The sequence below is a fragment of the Pleurodeles waltl genome, chromosome 7 (assembly GCF_031143425.1).
Source record: "Pleurodeles waltl isolate 20211129_DDA chromosome 7, aPleWal1.hap1.20221129, whole genome shotgun sequence".
In the NCBI taxonomy this organism is placed as follows: Eukaryota; Metazoa; Chordata; class Amphibia; order Caudata; family Salamandridae; genus Pleurodeles; species Pleurodeles waltl.
In genome coordinates this window covers 1,335,255,198-1,335,277,710 of record NC_090446.1, presented here as the reverse complement: position 1 = coordinate 1,335,277,710, position 22,513 = coordinate 1,335,255,198, and the positions used below count along the sequence as shown (strand labels likewise).

At 44.7% G+C, this 22,513-nt stretch overlaps 1 protein-coding gene across 1 annotated transcript in view; it reads left to right on the top strand.

Moving 5' to 3' along the window:
* Window positions 1–22,151, top strand: part of LOC138246260 (G-protein coupled receptor family C group 5 member C-like) — a 36,985-nt gene extending 14,834 nt beyond the window's left edge. Inside the window, exons 2-4 of the mRNA XM_069200684.1 lie at window positions 4,198–5,333; window positions 14,063–14,139; window positions 20,085–22,151. Of these exons, the coding sequence (XP_069056785.1) occupies window positions 4,208–5,333; window positions 14,063–14,139; window positions 20,085–20,168 (1,287 nt within the window). The 5' untranslated portion in view covers window positions 4,198–4,207 and the 3' untranslated portion in view covers window positions 20,169–22,151. The remainder of the gene's footprint in view (window positions 1–4,197; window positions 5,334–14,062; window positions 14,140–20,084) is intronic.
* The last annotated feature ends 362 nt before the right edge of the window (window positions 22,152–22,513 follow it).

Below are 22,513 nucleotides of genomic sequence, written 5' to 3'. Positions count from 1 at the left end.
CTCTATGACACTCTACTGTGCCTCACTGCACTCTACACCACTGCACTCTGCAGACCTCCACTGTACTCCACTATACTGTACTTGCACCATTCCACTCTGCACCACTCTATCCCATTGCACTCTACACAACTCTGCTATGCACCGCCCTACTCTACTCAGCACCACTCTACTCTATGCCACTGCACTCTATACCACCCTACTCTGCACCACTCCACTCTGTTCCACTGCACTTAACACCACTATGCTCTACTGTGCACAACTCCAATCTACTCCACTGCATTCTACTATGCTGCATTGTACGCCAATGAATTCTATGCCGCTGCACTGTATGCCAATGCACTCTACACTCCTATACTCTCAAGCACTTTACGCCATTGCACTGTACGCCAGACCTCTCTTTTCTACTCTATGCCACTCCACGCCACTCTACACCACTGCACTTTACTCTACTCTGCACCACTCCACTCTACGTAACTCTACTATATGCCACTGCACTCTACAACACTCTACTCACCTCTGTGTCACTCGATGCCACTGCACTCTATGCCACTCTATTCCACTGCCCTCTATGTCACTGCATTCTACTCTGCACCATCATACTCTAAGCCACTATTCTCTAGGTCACTCTAGTCCACTCTGCATCATTCCACTCTATGCCACTGCACTCTATGCCACTCTACACCACTTCAATCTACACCACTGCACTCTACATCACTGCACTCTACTCTGCACAACTCTACTCTATCCCAGTGCACTCTATGCCACTCTACACCACTGCATTCTACAGCATTCTACCCTGGAACACTGCACTCTCCGCTACTGATCTCTACACCACTCTACTTTGTACTATTGCACACTATGGCAGTGTACTCTATGTCACTCTACTGCGCCTCACTGCACTCTACTGCGCCTCACTGCACTCTACACCACTACACTCTGCAGCACTTCACTCTACTCCACTCTACTCTACTTGCACCACTCTACTCTGCACTACTGTATGCCATTGCACTCTATGCAACTGACTGTACTATGCACCACTCTACTCTACTCTACTCTCCACCACTGTACTCCATCCCACTGCACTCTATACTACCCCACTCTGCACCACTCCACTCTGCTCCACTGCACTTACTACGCACAACTCTAATCTACTCCACTGCATTCTACTGCGCTGCATTGTACGCCACTGAATTCTATGCTTCTGCACTCTACGCCAGTGCACTCTACGCCCCTTTAATCTGAAACACTTTACTCCAATGCATTGTACGCCAGTCTTCTCTACTCTACTCTACGTCACTCCGCTCTACACCACTGCACTCTACTCTACTCTGCACCACTCTACTCACTGCCACTCTACTGTACGCCACTGCACTCAATGTCACTGCATTCTACACCACAATACTCTACATTACTCTACGCCAGCACTCTACTCTATGCCACAGCCCTATACGCCAATGCACTCTATGCCACTTTACTCCACTATAATCTACAACACTACACCCTACAACACTCTATTCTGCGACACTGCCCTCCATACCACTGAACTGTATGCCACTCTACTCCTTAATACTGCATTCTATGCCAGTGCACTCTATGCCACTGCACTCTACAGCACTATACTCCACTCTGCACCACTCTATGCCACTCTACTCTGCACCACTCTATGCTACTGCACTCTACCACTCTATTGTGCACCACCGCACTCTATGCCATAGTATTCTATGCCACTCAACTCTACTCTGTACCACTCTACTATGCACCAAAGCACTTTACAACACTTCACTCAACACTCTGATCTACGCCACTGCATTCTACAATGCTGCATTGTACGCCACTGCACTCTACGCCACTATACTCTGCAACTCTCAACTTTAATGCACTCTACACTAGTTCACTCCACTGTACGCCACTCCACTTTATGCCACTCTAGATGACCCCACCTTATGTCACTCCAAAACAGGACACTCTATTACACTCCATGCCAGTCTCCTCTATGCTACTAACCTATAGCCATGCTGAACAGCAGCCACAATGGCGTAGAACATGAATAAAACATATTGGCAAAGCCGATAGCTCTTACATAGGCGCAACCTTTTGACTTTGCCTATGCTTGTTCCTCTCCTGTTACCGACTGCTTCAGCTCTCCCAAGTAAGCCATACATGACAACTAATATCCTTTCGGCTATAACATACCCAGGTGTTTCTGTGTCAGGAGGAACTCTACTCTAAGCCACTCCATTGTACTCCACTCTACCTGCTCAACTCTATGCCACTCCAAAACACAACACTGTATGCCACTCCACTCTACGACACTCCATGCCATTTTTTCAAAGTCACTAACTTTTATCCATGCTGAATAGCAGCCATGCCGGTGTACAACATGGCTAAAACATATTGGCAAAGCCAACAGCTCTTGCTTAGGCAAGATCTGTTGGCTTTGCCAATGCATATTCCTCTCCTGTGACTGACTACTTCGGCTTTCCCTGGTAAGTAGTACTTGGCAACTAATATCCTTTTGGTGATAAATACAAGTTATTCTAATTCATGAGCTGTAACCCTGTGTGAAAGTGTTGACAATGTACAGGTGACATAGCAGATTTTAGGCGTGGAAATGTATGTCTTTCCTCTATTTATTTAGAACACATCGTTTCTGCCCTGACCCCAGTATTCTCCCTTTACCACTCCCTACACCCACATATTTGTATTTTGTGTTACATTCAGTGCCCTGGTCTTCTTCTTGTAGTATTTTTATGTCAAGCACTTTGATACTCTAGGGTCTTGTTGGTGCTATATGAAAACTGTGAATAAGAGGTGATCTATATTTGCTCTTTCATTCGCGGAAAGGGGACCAGCTATATTTGAATCTCGTCATTCTGTTGAAGATTATAACGATAAGTTTTCCGTAACATACTTTTCCCGTCCACAACTTCGACCACCAGAAGCTCATCGGAAGGAGATCATGCACCTTCTTAAAATGAGCGATTGGTACTTTGTCTGCTCATAGCATGTGTGCAATTATTAGTTTCACTCGGCGTGGAAGTAGGGCATTTTTTCTGCTCTCTCATTATTTACAACATCATGGTAGTAGGTCTAATTCTAGTAGTGATTGTTGTATGGAGTTTGACTCTTGTTGTCTCATTGGCATTCTTGCAGTAGCCAGTGCCCCCTAGCATTAATGTTTGATGAGCTGGTATCTAGTGCCACATGCTAGCTAATAAGACATGCATTTATATATTAACTCCCTCTTAGCCTTTCTGCTATAATGACTGTTAAAAGATTAACTACAAAATATGTCTCTTTCTTCACTGCTGATCCTAGCAAAGTTGGCACCCAAAGTGTTATCAGGCATTCACTCCAGGGCAATATTGTGCTGTTAGAGCCAGACAAATTGGAGGATTTGGGAAAAGCACCGTATTCTGGGTCGAAATACCACACCATTTTGTCAGAGTACAACATAGTCCTGGGCTTGTCTATTATCTTGTACAACAGTTCAGTCAGAACTGAGGCATGCAAAGAACCCCGCTTGAAGAAAGCGCCGGGATTTCAAATGAACGCCCGGGAGTGCCATCGTATTGTTGTGATGCGCACTTTCAGGGATTAGAAGGAAGGCGGACCAGAGTGGGGAACGGGAAACATAGGGAACAGGCTCTTCAGTGAAGTAGAAAAAAAACATTTTTTTTAAAAAGATCAGTGGAGTAAACTCAAATAATGCACCAACCTGGCTGAGTGGGTTTTATGATCACTGCATGTATCAGTAACGAATTGCAGGTCAAGCGTTCAAATCCTGGTTAGGTCCTCTCAGTCTTTCACGTCCGATGTGGGTAAATCGGGTACCATTAAATTAGGAACCCCCGTTAATTACAAGGCTTAGAAATGCCAGAAGTGTGGTATGAGGCGCTACATGAAAATAGGTTCTTGTTTGCCTATTTACCTCACGCTTGATGGCGCGCAATGCACCCAGAGTAATTACCCGTGGTTCACAGTAATTCATGTACATCCATTGATTTTTTGCAGTCTGGATGTACTGCTTTCTTCTCATGTCATGAAAGGTAAAGCTGGGGGACACGTACAAACTTTATGGTGTATATTGAAGCCATGTTGATCCTTAGCTGCCATCAAACCCATTTATATTGTGTAACTGTGAAGAACTTGGCCATAAGTGCAATTTGTAAATCTTTTTTTTGTTTGTTTTTCCAGGGTAATAACAATGTGTTCTTCGATATGGTACCTCATGGTGCTGACATGGTTTTTGGCACCCAACCAGGGCCTGCAAGCACCCAGCAATTCTTCCTCTATGGTTTCACCATTCCAGAGTCCCAGAACCCTATCAGAATACTCAGAAGGCAATGGGTCAATTGAAAAGACTGCCCAGAACCTATCAATCACACCAGTCGGCTGTAGGCCAGGGGTTGACCCGATTTACTTTAGACTTTGTGACCTTAGATTGGCATGGGGTATTGTTCTGGAGGCGATAGCAGCACTTGGAATTCTCTGCACCATTATACTAGGCTTGGTGTTCTTGGTGCTTGCCCCTTTGGTGGCAGGGGATCAGAGAAGTGGAGTCTTGGTGATAAACTTCATGTTTCTCATGGGTGTCTTCGGCCTCTTCTCGCTTGTGTTTGCTTTTGTCGTGGTGCAGCACGCGGTCAACTGTTCTGTACGGCGTTTCCTTTTTGGAGTACTTTTTGCTCTGTGCTTCTCCTGCTTAGTGGCCCATGCTGTCCGCCTGAACTACCTGGTCTGGCGCAACCGTGGCCCAAGGAGCTGCGCTGTTTTCCTGCTGGCTGTGGGCCTCTTCCTGGTGGAGACTGTGATCAATATGGAGTGGCTGCTAATCACCAACGTGCGGCATGACCCGATGGCGCGTGACCCATCAGGGAATCCTTGCAATATTGCCAAAATTGACTTTGTGATGGCACAGGTTTATGTGATGTTCCTGTTAGTTGGCACATTGGTAAGCACTTGTCCGGTGCTGCGTGGAAACTACAGTCAATGGAAACGGCATGGGGTCTACATCCTGGTCACAACAGCGCTTTCCCTGGCAATATGGGCCACTTGGATAGTGATGTACCTCTACGGCAGCGAGAAAGTAGGCTCTCAGCCATCCTGGGATGACCCTGTGTTGGCCATCGCCATAGTTAGCAATGGATGGACCTTTCTGCTCTTCTACTTCATCCCAGAGCTGATGGAGATGGCCAAGCCAGGGTACCGATATGAGGCAGAGAGCAGCCTCAGTAACCATTGGCTAAGTCAATACTCACCATCGATAATATTTGACAATAAGGCATTCAGCATGGAAGATGAAAACCAGCAAGAAGTCAGAGGGCCAACAGGTAGGTTACATTAATTATTTATAAACATGGCAAGATTTCATGTTGAAAGGTATTTGGGATAGAAACATTAATTCAGGGAGGCAATTGGAAAGAGTTGGGCAATACCTAATGTATAGTAAAAAAAAAAAGGTCCACCCTTAATCGCAACCATGACAAAACCACAAATAAACATAATTGACAGGCCCTATATAAATAAATGTTATTCAGTTGGTGTTGTGGCCAAGGTGTAGTCAATCACATGTCAGGATCAGTAGCCAGAATATCAACAACAAAAATATTGTCTGGCATAAATATTGTGGCCCAGGTATAGTTTACAAAATATCTCTAAACTGGGTCTAGATTATCTATTATTATTATACCCAAAGCCTCGATAATTCCTTAAATGATACTGAAGATACATGATTTTTGTGAGACAATATTTAGGCCATATTATTTTGGTATCACACTGGTACCATATTGTCAGGCTCACAACATAATGGTAAATGTAGTTAGCAAAAATACAGGTGTCATTTTCTAGGAAATCTGGGATGTGGTTGATCGATTCAGTGATAATTTGGATGTGCTCTGCCCGACTGAAGTAGATTGTATATATGCTAGAATGTGGTAGATTGCTGGCGATACAAGTATACTTCACCAAGCTGCAGGAAGGATACCTCAAGTTTGGGGATACTGAGGTGGGTTCTCAATAAACTAACCAGTTGCACCCCAGCACCAACTATTCATGTCCCTGATGTTTCAGAAAACGCCTTATTTAGGTAAATTATATGACACATTGACACTTTAAAGTAAAAGGAATCGGGAAACAGAAAAGGATTAGTTTCTTTCAGGTCTTATTTAGGGCATGCGACTGACTGCACAAGAGCAAAGTCAACTTCGCAGAGCCCCCCCCCCAGCCTGAAAATTTGTCTGCAATCCTTCATAGATGTAATCATAGTTAGACTAAATACCACCTTTCCTTTGTATAGATCAACCGCATCCCTTGATTTAACGTCCTAAATCATAGTCTCTCAAATAGACTGGTATATGTGCTGCCCATGTTTGAAAAGAGTTAGTCACAGGTTGGGTGGCTGGTGTTGACCAGCCACGTGACTAGCTCTGCTCCAGTCGGACTGACTTTTGAGAGCCACTAGAATGCAAGACTATCTCTGGGTTTGCTGGTAGACTACTGCACAGTACCTCATATCAAAATGACAGCCAGGAGAAGGGGGCGTGGTCTGGCCATGGTGAAAGATGGCTGTCTGGATTAGACCTCTGAATGCCGAAGGGCTCATAAAAAAGGCAGTGGCATCCATACACAATGTGGTGTGGAGGGGCACAACTGAACCACCAGAGTGCTGTGAGCCCCCCAGACACCCAGGACAGTGATCAGGGACAATTCGACGTTCCTGGAGCCTGGCCTGCAGCAAGGGCCTACAGTGCCGAGAACGAACATGCGGCGCTGACAGGAAAGGAGGACGTGCGACGGCAACCGGACCGCATTTAACAACGGAACACTGCTGCAACACTCCGGCAAGACTGATCGCTGACTACACCCCCTTCAATGAGGGGCCACACCATGGCCTGCAAAGACTGGGCCTCTTAAAATGAAGAGTAGAGACCTGGAGGCATGAGCCATGAGTAATTGGGGTTTTCAGACGGCGTGTGGCAATAATGGCTCCTCCTACTGCTCGGGGTAGATACTCTGGGATAGAACTGCCAGTATACCAACATCGTCCTCATCCTGCATATGGACAGCAAGACTAGGTTGCACTCTGACCTTACATTGGGGTTCCGCATGTACCTAACACGAGCGTCAGGCCTGCTGCCTACGGGTTGGGCGAGGCACATGGGCTGCATTGAACCATGGAATCCCTGAACAGGACCACATTTACTACTGACTAGCCTCATCCGCGCTGCTTCTGGATTGTGCTGAAGTGGGATAGCCAGACTCTTCCTCGGGGTGTACTATACTTTCCCACGTCCTCTTTCCACTTCCTTCACCGCCAACTCACCTGACCAAGGTCGGAGGTGGTCCCCCACCTTACAGACACTGTCTCCTCACTCTGAAGAACCTATTAGTGCTTGGAACCACCACCATGGTCCACTACAGGAGACAAGAATGAACCGTCATTGACCATGTCAGCCAGGGTGGATTGGGATTACCCCCTCCGCATCCACGCAGTTCTGCTGACCTATGCCCACAACATTGGTCCTGCTGAAACAATCTGTCTGCCCACCCGTCCTACACCTCCATAGAGGAGAATACTCAGACACATGGAAGGGGACACCACCATCCGCCTTTCCAACCTCCTCCACACCCTGCGTACCATGATAGGGGCCTGACTTGGACTTTCCTCAGATTTCACTTGGCTCCACCTAACTCGGAGCAAACTTTGTACCTGTGACCGTGCGCTCATCCAAGGCCTGGGCTGTAGGAGATCCTTTCTGAATGGGACCTCCAAAGGACGGATCTATGGTCCTAATGATGACTAGACCTAGCGGTGCCCCACTTGATATTTGACATTTCCTAATGACCTCAATTACAGGCAACCCACTGAGCTTATCTCTTCAAGCACATCCACCACCCCGAAAATGGGGCCACTTAATAGGGACGCATCGTCCTAGACTTCCAGTGTCTAATACAGCTATACCTTAGACACCCGATCAACTCAGAGGGTTCATTATACAGAGAAGGATACTGGGCACTCCCCGACCCCAGCACCTAACCTGGATATGTCACCTGGTAAGACTCCTGGCAACCCATCAGCAAACCAATGAGACAGCTTTTCTTCTCTGAGGCACTGCAACAAGTTCACACCATGGTCATGGCTGGTGGACCCGCAACAACTGTGCAGACCAAACACCAAATAATACCATGGAATGTTTCCTCTACAAAATAACGGCAGTGAACCCCAGGCTAGAAGGAATGGACTCCAATATCTCCACTCTAACTGCTGAGACCAAATCCATTAGGCGGACATTGCAGGATCCCAGGGAAGGATGTTGAACCTAGAGGTCCGCCTCACCTCTATGGAAGACCGTCTCAACACATTCCCAGACAGGGATCAGGAACTTGTCTACCTCCGCAGCAAGGTCATTGACCTAGACGATAGGAACACAGAGACAATGTGTGCTTCTTTGGGATCCCGAACCGTCTGTAAGGATCAAACGTGAGACGCTTCCTCAGGGATTTCCTCCTAACTCTTACAGGCCTCACCTTCGATCCTCCTTTGGAACTACAGAGGGCACACCATATAGGCCCCGAATGTCACCACACCGCGGCACAACCCAGTCCAATCATTGCCTGCTTCCTCCGTCATGAGCAGGCATGTCAGCTTCTGTCCGCTGTCCACCCCCATGGTCCCTACATGAGCGACAGTTATGAGATCCGAATTGCTGTGGATTTTCCCAAAGAAGTCAGCAACCAGTGTAGGGGGTTCCTGTCACTCCAACCCCAGCTTCATCAAATGGACATCAAATATGGCCTCTTCGAACCAACCAGAATGCGGGTAACCAAAGATGGCACATCTCAAGACTTTTACGATCCAGGAGGCCTACACCACTTCTTGGATGAACCCTCGACTTCGCTGATGGAAGTAGCCCTGGTGGATCACTCAAAGGTCCCAGAAATACATAGCCACACACACCCTCCCTCGCAACTTCCTCAGGGAAGCCAACGGCACAAAGGGGAGGAAGAGATCGCAAAAGAACATCAAGGCCCACAGGAGACCATTACCAAGTACTACAAGCTGTGGCCTACCACTCCCAGAACCAAGACAGGGAGAAATTGAGATCTCCCCTGAAACCTACGTCCTCCACTGTAGATTCCACATGGCAATGTCAAGGACCTATATCAAGTCAAGGTGTCCTAAATGTTGACAACAACACCCGGCCCATTAAAAGGCCTCCAGCGGTTCTGTCCTCACCCTCCTCCTCTCCATCCACCCTGCTCATGTTCACTGTACATACATTTAGCTCAGGCTTATCTTCTGCCCTGCTTTCCCAAAGGATTCCCTCTGGTGTGGATGATCCACAGGTCTTGGCCAGCAGGCCACAGATCGAGACCCTCGGAGGTACGTTCCGGCTCAGCCCAGACCCCTATACTATCTGGGCCACTTTGTGTTCATCCTCTGGTATCACCGCTTACCAGGACCTGCCTTTCCACATCTCCCCCCCACCCCCTCCCCACTCCTGTTCCATCCCTATTCTGGTTGCCTAGTCTTCTTGTACTCACTTCGACTGTTGCACATCTCACTCTATCCAGATCCGAATAACTCCTCTTCACCCCCACCCACCCTGGTAAGTCCCTCCCTTATTATCCTCTACTTCCCACCAACAACCAGAGGAGAACCTGCTGAACCCTTTACTTGCCCAAACATGACATACTTGCTACCTATTCTCCATCCCCCCGCTCCATCCACTGCACATCCTTTTGTGGAATGTCAATGTGATATGTGAAACGGAAAAAGGTACTCTTCTACCTCCAATCCAAAAGAACGGATATGGCAGTGCTGCAGGAGACACATCTTAGTGGACCTGAATCTGAGAAATTGCATAGGGACTGGGTGGAGGGGGCGATTCATAGCGGTTGTGCAGATCCACCTGGGACGGACGGTGGGACTCAAGTGCGGGGTGGCGATCCTATAATGTGAAACGCTGACCCCAACAGTAATGAAGACATGGACTGATCCTGGCGGCAGATAAGCATTTGCTAAACTGAAAATAGAGGAACGCACGTTCTGTGTGGAGTCGGATTATGCCCCCACAGGACCCCAAACGTGTCTTCTTCTTATGTCTCAAGTGGTTCCTGGTAGAAATAGGTGCCTCGCGATACTGGATAGGGGGGCAACTGAAACCTAGCCCCGGAGGCCATTATGGACAAGACTGGACCCCTAGATGCAGGAAACAACCCAGACGGGGCAATTCTGGGAGACATGATGGAGGACCACAGGTTGGTGGATCATTGGAGGCTCACTCACCCCATGGATAACCCGGACTATCTGACTATGCCCCCTTCCTCTTAAGAGCAGACGCTGACCTTGCCTCCCTGGGTCAAAAACCCTGGTGCCTGGCAGTTCACAGATACCACACCCCTCAAGGCAAACCACTCTTAAAATCCCACGTTTCCACCGATCTCGCTGACAACAAGGGATCTGTGTACTCTAAGAGAGAGCTCTGGTCAGCAGCAAAAGTGACTATTCGGGGGCAAATGATGTGTGATGTAGCAGTGTCCAATAAACAGGCCCCAGCCTGACAAAAATACCTAGAACACAAGATTGCTTCCCTTACCCGCCAATAAGCAGCCAACCCTTCCCAAACGGTGTGATACAGCGTAGGATGAGCACATATGGCCCTCAACTCTCTGTACACGTCCAAAGCAGAGTATGCACTACAGTGCCTTAAAAGTTGCCACTATCAACAAGGGGAGAAAGTGAGCATCTCTTGGAAGCTCAGCTGCAACAACTGGAACCCAGTTGGACTGTATCTGCCCTACAAACGGCTGACAGTGAGACCCTCACCTGACCTGACCTCAAGATATAACCAATGAATTTGCAAAGTTCTAATTGACACTCTAGACACCTGAGGTCGCGCCTGACCCCGATAGGGTGGAAACCTTCCTTGGTAGCCTGAGGCTTCCCTGCTTGTCAGATGAGGACCAAAACCTCTTAGATGGTGAAGTCACCAAAAGCAAAATACAACAGGCGATTTCTAGACTCCCATACCACAAGGTTCCCAGAGAGGATGGCTACGCAGTGGAATTTTACAAATGGTCAGGAGAAGAGGTAGTAGACAGCCTCCACACTGCGTTTTGAGAAGCCAAACAATTGGGCTCCCTAAACTCAATCTCCAATAGGGCACTAGATACAGTTATCCTTAAACCAGGGAAGGACCCTTCTCTGTGGCAATTACAGGCCGATCTCGCTCCTTAATGTGGACATCAAGATCCTTGCTAGTGTCCTAGCCGCCCGCTTGCACAAAGTCATCCCCTCCTTAATACATGAACCGCAAGTGGGGTTTATACTGGAACCACCTCCGTACTCTCTTTCATGCACTATGGGCAGCCATGGACCTACTAGATGAAGCCTTGGCACTGTCCCTCAATACCAAAAAGGTGTTTGACTGCATAGACTGGGGATATCTCTTCCCAACCCTGAGAAAGTTTGACTGGACGAACACTTTATCGCCAATAATCATCTACTAGATGACAATCCTACAGCTATGGTGAACGGTGGAGGCTTCCTGTTGGCCCCCTTCCCAATCAAAAGGAGAACAAGGCAGGGTTGCCCCCTCTCACCCTTACTGTTCGTGCTGGCCCTGGAACCTCTGGAGTCTATGATCCGTCAACCCCCCAACCTTACAAAAGTACCTCTTCCGTGAGGTAGATCTCAGATCTACTTATATGTTGATGACATCCTCCTAACTATGACCAGACTGACCCACTCCCTTCCGGCTCTGATGGAGATTATTGGCAACATTGCAGCCTTATCAGGATAGAAGGTAAATTGGGACAAGAGCGAAGCCTTACCTTTATCCCGGGTCACCACACAAGCAGCCATCCAGGGATCACCCTTCAGGTAGGTCTCCTCACATCTCAAATACCTATGAATCCTTGCTAATCATGGTCTAGAACACATGGTCCAAGAAAATTTGGACCCCTTTATAACTCGCATGTGACTGGACTTCGAAAAGTCGTCTCACTTGGGACTCTTCATGTGGGGCAGGATTTAAGCAGTGAGAATGGTCACATTACCCGGCTTTACATAGGTGCTGGGTATGCTCCCCCTTTGTCGACATTACGCCTCATTGATGCACAGATCCAAAGCTTTACATGGGGCCACACCCGTTCACACCTTGCTTCTACCAAGCTTCTAGCGCACTGCTCGCACGGGGGCATGGACCTCCCTTTGGTAGAACATTACACCCTGGCTCTCTACCTTTCGCAATTGGCAGACATGCTACCCATCATACAGGACTCACCACAACGGATCAGAACAAAAACACTGATCCTTTCAAGTGGCCCCGGCCTTGGACCTTTATACAGGGTTCGCCCACCATGATCCTGCACTCACAATCTGATTCATACCCGCCATACACAAAGCCTGGAACAAAAGACAGAACTTATTGGGGCTTCACCCCGCATGTACAAACGGGCTCACCAGTGGGGTGATGGCTGTCTTCGCAAAGGGGGTGAGACCCTTAACTGAAAAGAATGGTGCACAGTGGGAGTTACCACTCTGGATCAAGTCCTGACAGGTGGTGACCTTAAACCTTTTCATCAATTACATGAGGAATTTGGCATATCGTCTCACCAACAGTGGCAGTACCTCCAGCTGCAACACTAGTTACGGCATTGCCTAGGGCCTCGCCCCTGGACCCTGCAGACCTCACCTGTGGTATCCTACCTCAATGGGGCAGGTGGAAGGGCGTAATGTTAAGTCTTTATGGACTCATTAGGCGTAACCTTTACTCATATACCCTCCTCACAAATTTGCTATTCAAATGGCAAACCTGACTTCATACCGAAACAGAGGAAGAGGATTTGCCCGACATTATGGAGCCCCGTGAAAGGGGCACAAGAGAAGCCAGACTGAAATGTTGTCTCTTCAAAACGCTGCATGACTGGCATTGGACCCCGACCAAACTACACAGGGTGGGCCCTCTGCCCCAAGCAAACTGCTGGCGATGCCCGAACACCAGCTGTGACTTGACCCAAATAATCTGCGAATGCCCTTCAGTACAACCTCTTTGGCTGGAAGTAGAGACTGCTTTAGGACTTACCATGACACTAACTGTGCCCCTCTCACACACCATGCTCCTTCTTCATTACACCAAGGACTCCTCTACCCTCTCTCAACCGCAAAACCGTCTTTTGCATACAGCGCTCGCCACGGCAAAGATTTGCATTCTCCATCAATGGTGCTACCCCACACCACCATCCCCAGCCGATTTGATGGCAGTGATGATCCAAACGATGTCCTATGAATATATCATCTATAACCTACAAGATCGAACAGCCAATTTCCTACAGGTATGGGCACCATTCCTTCTGGGCCTCTCACATCACGCTACCCCCAACAACATAACTGCAACAGATTAAATGACACCGATGGAACAGATACACTGTACTTTGCAGCCCTAACCCTACTCCCTCCCCTCCCTCCAGATCCTCCCTGATTCTATTCACCCTCCCCGACGGACACCTTGATGTGCAACTTGATGTAACCCTTTGACATCCTCCTGATCCATCCTTTCACAGCTTCGTCCTTCTCCCCAATACCCCTCTCAATAAACATCCATCTTTGGACTACCATGCACCTAGCAATGCGTGCTCACCACAACCCATCGCATATGAGGCCTACCTACTTACATTCACACCCCTCCTCCACATACCATCGAAAGGGTCATCTCTACCTCTAGGTGCATGACCGATGCCCACGCAGGCAGACCTGGAGCACGCACACTTTCCCCACCTCCCTCCACAGTGCACCTGCTAGATCTCCCAGCATCATCCCCCACACTCTTTTTTTCCCTCTCCTGCCCCTCCAACCGCCTTGCTGTACTCATTTTTGACATATCTGAAAGCTATGTCCTGGTATATTACATAGCTTACTGCTTCATAGGTCAAAGGTCTTGATGTTTCGGATATATGCATATTTTGTCATGCATTTTCAATAAAGAATCACAACACAAAAAAATTAAATAACAGCCATACTCACTCAGTAACGAGTTTTGCATTGCATTCTTTTAAGGTAATCAGGTTTCGCTGTACGGTAACTTCAGTCCACAAGTCCGCGTCCTCCATTCGAACAAGAGCACAGAGATGATGGTAAGCATGTATAAACTTTACAGAAATAATGTTAATTTGCTGGGAAAATACAAACACTGAATTTGGTAGTACATACACACACCAAATCCAAGCAAAACACCCTAAATCCAACCTAAGCACAAAGACTGCCATTTTAGGGAGTGAAATGCTAGTTAGAAGTTATGTAAGTGTGAATGCATCTGCAACAGTTAATTTTACCTCAGCATCTTCAAGTGATCACAGGACTTGAAGACACTTTACTTATCGCCTGCAAGTCCATGTCTTATAACACAAACTTTTCCATTTTACTACTTGGTGATGTATTGGTATAGTAGATTTATACAGAAGATACAAGAGGTACCTAATACTTCGGTAGGAAACCTTGGTATGTGCAGTTTTATTTAATGAAACAACGGTTTACCTGGGATTCATTCATATCAAATGTTTTAAGTTTCTGCTGCAAACAAAATTATACAGCATGTTGCCAGTACCTGGTCAAAAAAGATATAAGCCTCTTATGTTGATGAAAACTATTTAGCAATAATAAAATAGTCAAAATTTAAGAAGCATGGATATGCATAATACTCAAGAAAGTGTAGGGTGTAATGTCTCTAGTGCTCACCACAAACAACAAAAAAGTGAATAGCCAGTATGAGTTAACGTGAAGAACAAATGACCAATAAATAAAAAGTTCAAATTCACAATCAAGAAATACCAAAGGAGTTTGTAAACAAACAGACTCCTTTATTATTCCTTGAGTTTGGTTGTAGATATCTGACTAAATGAGATACACAGCTAATGACTTGATATGTTTATCCCACAAATCGGCCTGAATCTTTTAGAATCTTCAAATGATGCTTAACATATTGGGAGTGCTACTGTCATATCCTAGATATTACCAATATGTACTAATTCCATATAAGCATAGTATTACCCTTTTGCCGGAAGTCTGAGGGACACAGACACCAAAAAATACATCTTTAGTTTTAGTACAATAAACAGTTGTCCACTCCAGTGTTATATGGGTACCATTCTTTTGTTTATTTAACATTAACCAGGCAGCAGAAACTGTGCAGGCCACGGGACTCTGCTGAGCTCAACTTTATTGATTTATAAATATTTTCCCTGTGTACATGACTACCTTTTATATTGAGCAATCCTATGTCTCGGTTTGAAGCTATAATAAAAGCACATTCTCCTGTATCATACAATGGTCCATCGCCAGTGTCTCAATGACTACAACAGATCCGGAGATTACCTTTTTTTGCTTAGTTTCTCTTCATGGATGAGTGTTAATTGTTTCCTTACACTTCTCAGGGTGTTAATGTCTGCCCTGATCTTTTTGTTCTCACACCAGCCTCTTCTAGCCACAAGTGACATTTTCACTCCAGGCTTTCAGAGGGATGTGTGCTGCACACTCTTGTGAATCCTGGTGGGTCAACCAAAAGTCGTATCCCCCTAGAGTCCTCCTATCATCCGCATCTCTCATTACAAGCAAGGGAGTTTGGATTACTGAAAGACCCCCAAAACACCTGGGCCTTTCCTAGACCTAGCCCAAGGGAGGCCCCAAGTAACTTACCAAATAAAAGTTACAGCAAGAGTTAACTGTATGAATATTTCTCCCAGGGTTACATGGTAATAAATGGCAGCCCTGGCCTCCACTCCTTCATGGTCACATGTGCAGTCCTATCTCTTCAGGCGCCCATGTTCCAACTTTCCCGTTCCACCAACAAACTCCTTCTTCACCTCAGCATCAGCATTCTGTGAATGACATCGCAGGGCCTCAGTCTTGTGCACAACAGCACTCTAGCAGACACCTGTCATTTAACAAATAGACAATAAGAATTACAGAGAAACCTTGAAAGCTCTAATCCTTGTTTGCCAGATAATACAGGTTTACATTAAAATGCATAGACCTGGTTAACACCAATGCACTTCCTGAATCAGTATTACCCTCTACTGTGGTACTCACGTGTGAGTACTAAAATCATTACACACAGGCGTGCTACACTGAGGTGAGTTTATGAAATTAAATCTGATGCCAACAGCCTTTTTGAAAATACCACATTAAACACGAACTGGTAATGTCCAAAAGGTTTGGTTTTGTAAAGCGCATACACTTACAGACATGCGACGTAAAAGGACACCTGCACAGGAATAGGCCCACGAAACCCGAGCAACACGCTTCGAGGCATCATTTCACACAAACAGACACACAGTCGAAGACGTATACACTGATTTATTTTCTCGTTTTGTATAGTGTGTTCGATAAACCCCAGAGCACTCAAACTTTATGTAACGAAAACAATATTATACATTTTAAGGAAATTAAACAGTGCAAAAATAGTGGAGAGACATTCCTACAATAAAGGGGGAAATGCCATAAAACTGTGTCACGGTATTACGAGGTAGATATATTCAATATTTACAAATCTCCTGCAACAAAGAAACCTCATACATTACTCACCAGACATGAATCCTTAAGATTACGCATCCCTTTTTGCTACATCTGAAACTACCTGCAACAATACACTCTCCATGAAACACACTTAGCTCAGTCGAAAATGGATCCCATCAAAATTGTAACATTATTACCAATTTGTCCTCCTGCTATGCAGTGTGTTCTTGTAATCCCTCTCCCCTACCTTAACCTTTGATTTAATTGAACTGAATAGCAAGTCTCACATGGGAGGCACCAGCTGGCTGCTGAAACCACAACGAGGGCCAGAGAATTAAGGATTTTGTTTGTTTTCTGAGCATGAAAGCACATGGTCTGGCCATGCTCCTTTGTCTGCTCTGTATTTTGAATTATAAGTCACATTATTGTAATGTCCTTTTACTGTATGGGTAAGTAAACGTTTTCCGAGGTTTAGGTTTTTGCATGTTTTCCTGTTAATGTGTGGTCAATGTTTGCTTATGCAAGTTATATACCAGAGTGATTTGTGCCATTTGTGTGATTGGTCGATGTGTTCATGTGGGTTGATGGGGAATTTGTTATCTATCTCAAGCATGCGGACTCCATCTTTGCTGTTTTTGGTTATTTGTCAAAGGCAGATTTAGGACACCAGATCTCCAGTTTCTAAGATCCCCATTGCATTTTCTGTCTAAAGATGCTCAGTCCAAAGTAATACGTTTTAGAGGGATCGCTAATTTCTCTCCAGCAGAGTACTTTAATCCTTTGTCCTTTCAAGGACAAGTATCCCTAAAATCCTCTTGTTTCCTATCAAGGCTCCCCTTCATGTGGCTGCAAGCAAAGTCTCTGTGAACCATATGTTTTAATCACATAACTTCAGGACTAGTCACCCTCAAGTGGCTTCCTATTGAACTGAGAATTATATTAAATATATCCTGCAGAGTCCATAAAAGCCTGTATGCTGGAACCCCATGCTACCTAGCTCATAAACTAATCATCCTAGGTGGGCTTCGTTTCCTTCAAAACTACAACAACTTAATTTTTTAAATCCCAGCCTTCAGAATACAAGAATTCTTCCACAGACGTTTTGAGAGGGGGGGTGGGCGTGGGGAGCAGCAAGCTACTGGACTCCATCCTTGCACAATCATAGCTTGTACCCACCCATGGGAGCATAGAAAAAGGAGCTGAAATTAACATCTAGTTCAATAGAAGATCCATCTCTAACTAGTCACATATTTCTCTGTAATCTCCGAGGAAGCAGTACATAGAGCAGTACAGACATATTACTGCAATTGTCCATATAAAGAAAAGGTTTCTTGCTGTTTTACTGCATCCAAATCAATTGTAAGTTCGATTCATCATCACTAAATTTTAATCTGTTGAATGAATATTTCATGTGTATTTTTTGTAAATTATACCTATATATCTGTGGGAAGTGCCCAGCTACCATGGGCCTAATCTGCCCTAAATTGGGTTCCCTGTGGGACCCGGCATCTCCTCATATAATAAAGAGGTTGCCCATGGTCGTCTATCCCATACTCAGGGACCTATTGAAGATTTCCCTATCTACTGCACTCGCTCCAAAGTCTTGGAAACGTGCAATAGTTAAACCACTAATAAAGGAACCTACTTTGGGTCCAACTGAGGTGGAGAATTACACACCCATATCAACACTTCCTTTTTCGCTAAGGTCTTGGAAAAGTATGTTAACCAGCAATTATCATATTGTTTACACGAGTATGATTTTCTCCAGCCCTCTTAGTCCGGCTTTTGACCTCTCTATAGTACTGACTCTGCCATACTTGCAGTCACTGAGGAGTTACAGAGGACTCTGAACTAAGATGGCACAACAACTATAATTTAGTTGGACCTTAGTGCCACTTTTGACACTGCCTCTCATGGTATTCTGCTTAACAGAGTGGAAGCTTGCGGAGTCACTGGTCAGGCCTTGCAGTGCCTCGCTTCATTTCTTCAAGATCAGAGTTTTCAGGTGTATGATAAGCCTTTCTATTCCATCCAACGTTCTTCCTTTGGTGTGTGGGATCCCTCTGGGGTCTTCTTTGAGTCCCACTCTTTTCAACATATTTGTGCGCCCACTAGCAGACATTGCGCAATCTTCGGTGACCATGATTTCCTATGCTTATGATACCCACTTGAGAATATCCTTCTTTCTGGATGCGTGCAATAATGAAGGCCTTTTAAAGAATCGTCCTTTTGCTGTAGTGGAGTGGATGGGAAATAGCTGCGTAAAAGTTAAATGGAAACAAAACTGAAGCTAGGTTAGTGGGCAACAACCCATCTGGACATCTGACTGTTGGCCGAACTGTCTTGGACCTTTACCTCAGCCAAAATCCCTAATAAAAAAAGTAGAGTCTTTGCTCGATATGTAGCTAACATTTGAATCACAAGTTGAGAAACGTTCTGCCTGTTGTTTTAAACCATAAATAATTCTGAGAAATGTTTTATGAGCCCTCCCAAGTGATACTTAGAAAACTGTAGTTCAAGTGATGATCATATCAGGACTGGACAATGGAAATGTGCTATATTTAGATTCCACCAAGGAAGTGTTAAATAGATTACAGATAATTTAGTATGCAACTGTTTGTCTCCTCCTCCGGATTCCCAGACGAGAGTCGGTGGCCTCTTCTCTTGCAATCCTGCACTGGCTTACTATTGAGAAGTGAGTACACTTTAAAGTACTCTGTATCGCTTTTCGTACCCCTCCTAGTTCAGGCACAGTATTCCTTAGGATTCTGGTTCAATACTAACCTTCCAGATTAAGACCTTCCTACTTGTGTCTAGCTGCAAACCTTAAGATTCATAAATGGAGGAAAAGAGATGCTCCTTTACCATCTTGGCTCCCAAGCTTTGGAATTCCCTCCCTTATACCAACCGTCATTCTTCCAATGAGAAAGTGTTCAGAAAAGCTTTGAAGACTTGGCTTGTCCAAAGCCCATAAACCACTAAATCTGTTGGTCGCCTCAGTCTGCATGCGCTGAGAAGCCTATGTCAGGAGGCCTTGTGGTCTATAAGTTCCTCCAATATTAATATACCAATGTACAATCACAAATAAATAAATCTTTTGCCAAACGATGCATCCCAAACTACGTGCTACCATAAAGTACTCTGCATCTAATTTTATCATAATAAACAGATTCAGAATGTCATCCATATGCAATAAACTATTTGTACAAAGGTTTTTACCTGCCGTTCAACCCAATTTTACAGCCTTCCTCAGAATTCATATCCCAAAGCACTTCAACAACTTTTCAAACAAACCGCATTCCCAAAGTCCCTCAACACCTAGTCACACAAAACCTACTTGAACAGTCTCTCATATGAATCACAAAAAGTGACCTCCCGCACATTTTGTACAAGAGCACGTTAACAGAAGTAATTCATGTGCACATATGCTTATGGCATGTTATCTGCTCTTTTTCATACAAAACAGTATTCTGAAGCATTTTGCTTGGTTTAACCATGTGTCAAGTGGCTCAACTCGTCAGTCTGATAGCATTTTCTGTGTGGTTATCTTAATTTCTGTATTTTTCAGGGTCCTGACACAATGGGACAGTTCAATGTGCAACGAGCACACACAGAAGAGTGCTGGATATGTCCGCCTCGGCCCTGGGCATGAAGAATCAGTCAGAGTGTGGAAAACAAGCTCCTGCGTCTTGTTTTAATGATCACTGTCTAACTGTTTAGAATTTATATGAGCATGTCATATGGGGCATAGCAATTGTAAATTCTGAAATGGACATGCAGAGAAGAGTCTTGCCATTTTGCGATGTTTTGTGGCATCGCTAACAGCTGCATCAGAGGCAGGCTTATAATTGGGCTTGCATTACTGTGCGCTGGTCACTCTTTCTTCAAAGTTCAAAAACTAAATCTTTGTCCCTACAAAGGGGCTTATTTCATCACATCGACTTGTTCTAGAGCTGGTTCTATGCTGGAAGTGAATCACCTCCTCCACTGCATGCAACGTTTCCAGGTACTGACACTGCCACCTCCCTTTGTGGAACTCCCTCCAGACTTCACTTGTACAAGTCTATACACATATATTGATTTTGTGCAGACTTTAAACCAACTGTGTAAGCCTGCCTTGGTCTGCGTCTGATCTATAACCATATTTAAAGGTGTTTTTTTTGCTTGGTTTGCCTGGATTGGGAAGATGGCCCTCTGGAAATCTGGAAAGTGAGAATCCACTGCCAGGTTCAGTTGGTGGTGCATAGTGGAAGGATGGTCACAAACTATCTTGAGAGGATATCAGCAGCCTGCTAACCCAGTGTGTGGTACGACTGTCAAGAGGAGTTCCATGGTAGCAGGTGCAGTTGCAGCGGGCGGCAAGCAAGTGCAGGGAGTTGAAACAATAAACTCTTGCACCTGAGCTGTGCCAATGTATGGGCAGCACATACCAGACGTTTCTGGACTGCACGCTAACATCATCAAAATAGGAGTAATGGACTACAAGGAAGTCATAATCTCTAAGGAAATAAAGGCTCAAACTGAGACTCTATATAACAGCAACATAAAAAAAGGATATTGAAAGTAAATTCGGAATAAGAATCTGAAACATGAGTGGTGAATGCATTAATTGTGTTGGTTTGTGATTGTAGTCTTTGTTTAAATTATTACTTGAGTGAGGTCATGAGCACTGCATTTGGTCTGCGAGTAATGGTTTGCAGGCCTGTTGTGCAAGCAATAGATTGTGGGCCTAACCACAGCTTGCAAATTTCAGTGGGGTTATTATTTGGTTAATATGTAGCCGCAGCTGTACGTTAACTGTGTTTTTAGGTGAAATTCTGAAGTGCTTTAAAAAAAAATATACATTAAAGTGTTATAACAATGCAACCATGACTCCACATTAACTTTTGTATTTTTCTATTTTTCAGTATATATATAAATATATGTATATATATATTCATACATACATGCACACACACACATACACACACACACACACACACACACACAGGCAGGAGGTGTATGCGTCCATTACTGAGAAATCATGCATTTTTTGTAATTATAGTAATACTGAATATGTTTTGTAATATTTAAAACTCTTTTCCGTGTGCTATGAAATGATATGCTACTCTTTCCCCATTGTTAATATCGATATGGTGCAGATTAACTGTACTTTCTGATTTCTATGTACATTAAAATAACATTGTTTCCACTACTGAGAAACCATGCATATTTAGTAATTATAGTGAAACTTGACATGTTTTGTCATTTTTAAAACTTTATTCCATAACTACCCTATGATAAAGGGTACGCTACTCTTTCCCATTGTTAACAAAGATCTGGTGCAGGCTATCTGTGTTATATAATACTGTTTAGTTAGTCATTTGTTTCAGACTTGATTGTGTTTACTTAAAATTGTCTTTCCTTTAAAGAATTGTTTCAATTTTTGATTTGTTTGTATTGCCTTACAATTGTCTTCCCTAACAATTGTTTTCCATCATTTTATTTCCTCCATGGGGGTCCTCAGTTTTCGTTTTTCCATGAAGTCATACACATCAGCGGTACAGTCTCTTTAATAATTAAGCATTGCAAAGATTCATGTTTTAAAGGAGCTGCTTATAACACAACTTTGTAATAAATAGGTACTGGGAAAGAATCTAATAGAGAGTCTGAATTGATGCCTGTGATTAGCAATGTTGTAAAAGTATCCATGAAAGGGGCAAACGTGATCGAAATTGCAGATAGTGGAGCAAGTAGATTCACTCTATAGGAGGTTGATAGAGTACTCTTAGAATACTGTGGAGAGGCAACAAACAGATCTAAGAAGAAGTTGTATAAAAAATCTGCAAAGCTCCTGAGAGGGAGTAACATTCTCAGTGACATCCAGATCACAGAGTTAGTTAATAGCATAGAGACCTCCTTAGTGATTATACTTGCAGGTAATTATAGTAGTGCAGTAGTTATTTCTAGCAAATGTAATGTCTTTTCCTGTAGTTTTATCACTGTACTAGATTCAAA